Raw genomic sequence first — 4,975 nt, 5'->3', positions numbered from 1 at the left:
CGGGCGGTGGGCGAGGGCTCGCCCGGGGGCGGTGGCCGCCGCGTCTTCAGCCCCGCCGGGGAGTTCCGCGAGTTCTCCCGGCGGCAGCTCCGCGACATGGAACGGCTCTTCCGACAGTGAGTGTGGGGGACAGGGAGAGGAGGGTTCCCGGGTGGCAGCGCCGGGGCGGGCGGGGGACCCCGGCCATCCTGCACCCCTGACATCCCGGTTCCTGCATCCCCGGTACCCCGGCTACTGCAGGGCAGGTGCTCCAGCGCCTCCCGCCCGTGCCTGCGGGCGGGACCCCCCTAGTCCCTGCGAGAGGGACCCCCGTGCGTTCCCAGCCTATTGCGGGAGGGATCCCCCGTCTCCGTGTCGGAGACTCCCCCCAACCCCAGCTTGGTGCAGCGGGGATGCCAGGGCACCTCCGATTCCTTGCAGCAGGGATGTCCCTCCTGCCCCTCTCAGGGATGCCAGGGACAGCCCTCTCCTCCCAAAGCCCCTCACAGAACTGATCCGGGGACACCTTCCCGCGGTTCCTTGCAGGAGACGTTCCTGCGCACCCCTGAATTCCTGCAGAACGAGCCTTCTGTCCCCCATGAGTACCCTGCTGCTGAGGCCAGAGAAAGGGAGCTGAGAGAGGGGACCGGGGACCCCCACATTCCCTCTGMCGCATCACCGAGAGATCCCACACCCCTGCATCCCCCGGGGGCCGCAGAGGCCAGGCTGCTGTGTCCTCAGCATCCCTGCCCGCGCTGCGTGCCACCACGCGTGGCGAGCGTGACTCGGAGCACGAGCTCGGCCCCCRGCCCCGGGGAAGGGGGGGAGCTGGCAGCGAGCCTCCAGCCCTGGAAATTTCCAGGGGGTGACACCCAGCCAGAAATCGGGGTGACTYCAACCGCGGCCACGCTGGTGTGCGCGGGAGTCGCCAGGGGCCAACGGGACAGCCCGGAGCATCCCCATGGCTCCCGCGGCGCGCTGCGTGCTTTGTGCGGGAGGCGTGCAGGCAGCGGGACTCCGGCAAGCGTGGAGTCGTGATGCTGGCATGGCTGCGACATGCCAATGTCCCTCATCCCGTCTGGCAGAGGGGGGAGGATCCGCATCCGCGTCCCGGGTGGTCTCGCTCGGACGCGGCCGGGGGATGGAGGAAGCGGGGAGCTGGAGGCGGTGATCGCCGAAACGCAAGGTCGGGGGGCTGCGTGGGGTYCGGGCACACCCTGCCAGAGCTCTGGCGGTGCAGGGACCCCCCTGTTCCCCGTGTCTTCCCCAGGGGACTGTCCCCCACATGGCAGCGAGCCAGGCTGCTGCGAGCCGTGCGCTGCCGCAGAAGGGAGCCCGCGGCGGGGACACGGTGCTCGGGGACCGCGGGGGGGACGGTGACAGCTCCGGGGGCCGGAGGCGATGGGTGGCCGCGGCTCYGGGCGCAGATGGCGGGGCGGGTGTCGGCGCCGCGCAGGCGAGGGAGCGGCGTGCGGAGCAGACGTGTTTGCTCTGGCAGCTGCGGCGTGTCKCTGCAGCGAAAGGAGCAGCGCCGGGGCTGCGAGGCGCTGGGGAGCYTTGGGAGCCGGGGGTTCTCCCGAGGGAAGGATGATGCGGAGCAGAGCACTGCCACAGTGTCGCCACTGCTGCTTGCTGTCCTCAGGATGTGACAATCCGGCTGTAGAGGAGAAAGTGCTGCGTGGAAGGGGTTTTGCTCTCCACAGGGGAGATGGTGCCCTTTGGGAGATGSGGAAGGATGCTGGTATCCCAAAAAAATAGAGGGAGGGGATTGAGGGCAAGGAGTTGCCCTGCAGCTGGGGAGGTGGCTTGCATGGGATGGAGTGGCAAAGCTAGGCTGGGTAACTCACCACTTGTAGAGAAACTGTGGGATGAAGGATGGAGGACTTTGGACAAGGACATGGAGTGACAGGAAAAGGGGGAAAGACTTGCAAGGGACAGAGGGAAGGGTTAGTTTGGATACTGGGAAGAAGTTCATTCCTGTGAGGGTGGGGAGGCCCTGGCACAGGGTGCCCAGAGAATCTGTGGCTGCCCCTGGATCCCTGGCAGTGTCCGAGGCCAGGATGGACAGGACTTGGAGCAGTCTGGGATAGTGGAAAGTGCCCCTGCCCATGGCCTTTAAAGGTCTCTAAAGTCTCTTCTAACCCCAACCATTCCATGATTCTATGACCCTGTGCTCCAAGAGGGTTGTTGGAGGAAGAAATCATGTGGGGTCTGTGCCCACAGTGGCACTCTGAGAGTGATGGCAGCAGGGGTGAGCAGGACCAGCCCCATTTCGGGTTCCTGGCAGATGAGGAAGGTGCTGCTGGAGCCACAGACAGAGCAGACAGCGGCAGGGAAAGTACAGATGAGTCACAGACCTGCAGCACGGGGAGCCGGGGCTCTGCGTGGCTGCTGCAGTGACAAGGCACAACAGAAAGCCCTGTCACCACGGGTGCAGTGTGCAGCTGCCCACCWTCAGCGTGTGGAGCTGTACAAAGTGTGGCTCTGTGCTGGCTCCCCGCTGAGATCCYGCTGTGCCCTGCCAGCGTGCTGCCAGCACAGTGCAGGCAGCGGGCAGGGGACAGGGCAGCGTGGGGGCTGGAGGGGACGGTGGCATGGCCACAAGCAGGAGTCTGTGGGGCATTCCTGACGGGTCCTTAGGTAGCTCAGTGAGCAGAGCTGTGCCCGGGGCTCTCAGCCAAGCCCAGGTGCCTGGCCAGGGCTGGAGCATGGATGCCACAGGCTTGGGGCAGTGGGGAGGGTCACCTGGCTGTGTCACAGTGAGGAGGAGGTGGTGACACRGGGAGCAGTGCCCTGTGGGCTTGGCCTCATGGCCTGTTAGCCTGTGCTGCAGCCAAGGGGAGCATGTGCTCAGGCTGCTGGCACAGGGAGCTGGCAGCAGGTTTGGCAGCATCCCGGCAGCTGCTCCTGCCAAGTGCGGCACRGAAACAGGCGTGATCCTTGAAAATGCTCCAGGGGGCTGTTAGCGGTTCAGCCACAGCTTCCCTGCGGTCTGGAAAGCTGCCGGACACCGGCACTGCCCGGGGCCTTGCTGATCCCTCCTCCCTTCCTGGCCAGTGTGAGGGCACACGGGGCTTTGCAGTCAGGGGTCAGCGTGGGGGCTGTGKGCCCTGCACCCCGTGGCGATGGGTCACGATCGTGCCTCCATCCTGCAGGTACGACGCAGGGAAAGACGGCTTCATTGACCTGATGGAGCTGAAGCTGATGATGGAGAAGCTGGGMGCTCCACAGACGCACTTGGGACTGAAGAACATGATCAAGGAGGTGGATGAAGACCTGGACAGCAAGCTCAGCTTTCGAGAGGTGAGGGGTCCAGCTAGGAGGCTCTGTGCCGGGAGGGAGATGTCCCCAGCCACTGTTCCTGCTGGTGAGAAGGTGGGCAGTGCCTGTGGTGGCTCTGGGGTCTCCAGGGAGCCAATGGTGCCATCTCCCCCGGCAGTTCCTGCTGATTTTCCGGAAGGCAGCGGCAGGTGAGCTACAGGAGGACAGTGGGCTGCACGCCCTGGCCCGGCTCTCCGAGATCGATGTCTCCACAGAGGGAGTGAAAGGCGCCAAGAACTTCTTTGAGGCCAAGGTGAGACAGGTGCCAGGGCACAGGGGATCCTGCTGCGGGGTGGTTTGGTGGTGGGTGATTGGCGGGCAGGAGGTGGAAGTGTTGGAATGGGCAGGAGAGCTTGACAGGGCTCACAGCTGGACATTTCCATCCACAGGCACAAGCCATCAACGAAGCCAGCAGGTTTGAGGAGGAGATCAAGGCAGAGCAGGAGGAGAAGAAGAAGCAGGCAGAGGAGCTRAAGCAGAGGAAGGCGGCCTTCAAGGAGCTGCAGTCCACCTTCACGCAGTGAYGGGGCCGGGCAGGACTGGTCAGCGGTGCCCGGCCGGTGACGCCGCCTGTGCCGCGTGCCAGCTGTGCCAGGCACACTGCCCGAGCTGTGCCACCCGGGCTGCCAGCAGGGTCCTGGCACGGGCTCAGTGCAGCGCCCACCTCGCTGGCAGAGCCCAGCCGGCCYCAGCTCCCCCTCCCCTCTTGCTGTGGTGTCTGTAGGTGTTGTTCRTGCCCCCCACCTCCCCAGCGTGCCCCCCACCCTGCACAGCACCCTGTTCCCTGCCCGCAGCTGCACCRGGGGCTGCTGCTGCTGCTGAGTCCCGGGGGAGCCGTGTCCAGAGCGCCTGTCCCTGGGACRCCTGTGCCCAGACTGTCGTGTGTTGTGGTTTGCAGGATGGGGACTTGTCCAGGTGGCCGTGGTGGGTGTTGTGGTGGCCATGCTGGCTCGGTGTCTGTTGGTATTGCCGTGTGTGACACCAGTGACAAAAAGCCATCACAAAGCCAAGTGCTGGTCAAGGGGCTCTGTGTGTGTGTGTGTGTGTGTGTGTGTGTGTGTGTGATGCTGGGGGTGAGTGCCCAGCCCCCTGGCATGGAGCCCCCCAGGAGCTGGGTCTCTCTGTATTTTGGTCAAAGACGTACAGAAAGGCAGCTGCTGGCTCATGGGACTGTATTATGTTTTTTCATGTTGTATTCGGCCTGGCAGGATGAACGTGGTGGCCACAAGCGGCTGCCATTGGTCATTGAGGCTCTTGTGTTTGTGGGTGGCTGTAAAGACCCACATCTGTCCCACGGTGTCCCCCAAGTGGCAGTATAGGGGGTGTGTTATGTTTTTTTTAATTTAATCCCAAATAAATATTATATTTCTTAAGTGCTGGGTGCTGTGGTGCAGCTGTGGGATGGGCATGTCTGTGGTGGCGGCTGGAGTGGGGGAAGGAATGTGGGCAGTGGGGTGTGACCCTGGGCACGTGGTTGCCACCAGAGCTGGTGGCAYTGARCARGGATGAGGTGTGGYRATGTGGTGACATCCAGRKGTGGGRATGTGGRGTTATCCAAGGACATTGGCAGCGCYRGTGACATCTGCCCCCTGTCCCAGCCTGCGGCACCCATGGGGTTCCAGCTGGTCCTGGCCGTGTCAGGAGTGAGATAAGGGGACCTTGGGCTGATGGGGGG

General features: G+C 64.2%; 2 protein-coding genes across 2 annotated transcripts in view; both read left to right on the top strand.

Annotated features, from left to right (window-relative positions):
* Positions 1-4,689, top strand: part of LOC130585060 (forkhead-associated domain-containing protein 1-like) — a 25,457-nt gene extending 20,768 nt beyond the window's left edge. The window contains exons 22-25 of the mRNA XM_057385386.1: positions 1-116; positions 3,135-3,282; positions 3,419-3,553; positions 3,690-4,689. Of these exons, the coding sequence (XP_057241369.1) occupies positions 1-116; positions 3,135-3,282; positions 3,419-3,553; positions 3,690-3,824 (534 nt within the window). The 3' untranslated portion in view covers positions 3,825-4,689. The remainder of the gene's footprint in view (positions 117-3,134; positions 3,283-3,418; positions 3,554-3,689) is intronic.
* Positions 4,690-4,805: 116 nt separating this feature from the next.
* The window catches only part of LOC130585059 (transmembrane protease serine 9-like), a 7,385-nt gene continuing 7,215 nt past the window's right edge, over positions 4,806-4,975 (top strand). The window contains exon 1 of the mRNA XM_057385385.1: positions 4,806-4,875. Coding sequence (XP_057241368.1) covers positions 4,806-4,875 — 70 coding nt within the window. The remainder of the gene's footprint in view (positions 4,876-4,975) is intronic.

This window comes from Malurus melanocephalus, unplaced genomic scaffold, assembly GCF_030028575.1.
Source record: "Malurus melanocephalus ecotype Western Australia unplaced genomic scaffold, MMel_1.1 scaffold_822, whole genome shotgun sequence".
Classification (NCBI taxonomy): domain Eukaryota; kingdom Metazoa; phylum Chordata; class Aves; order Passeriformes; family Maluridae; genus Malurus; species Malurus melanocephalus.
This window is presented reverse-complemented; position numbering and strand designations above follow the sequence as displayed.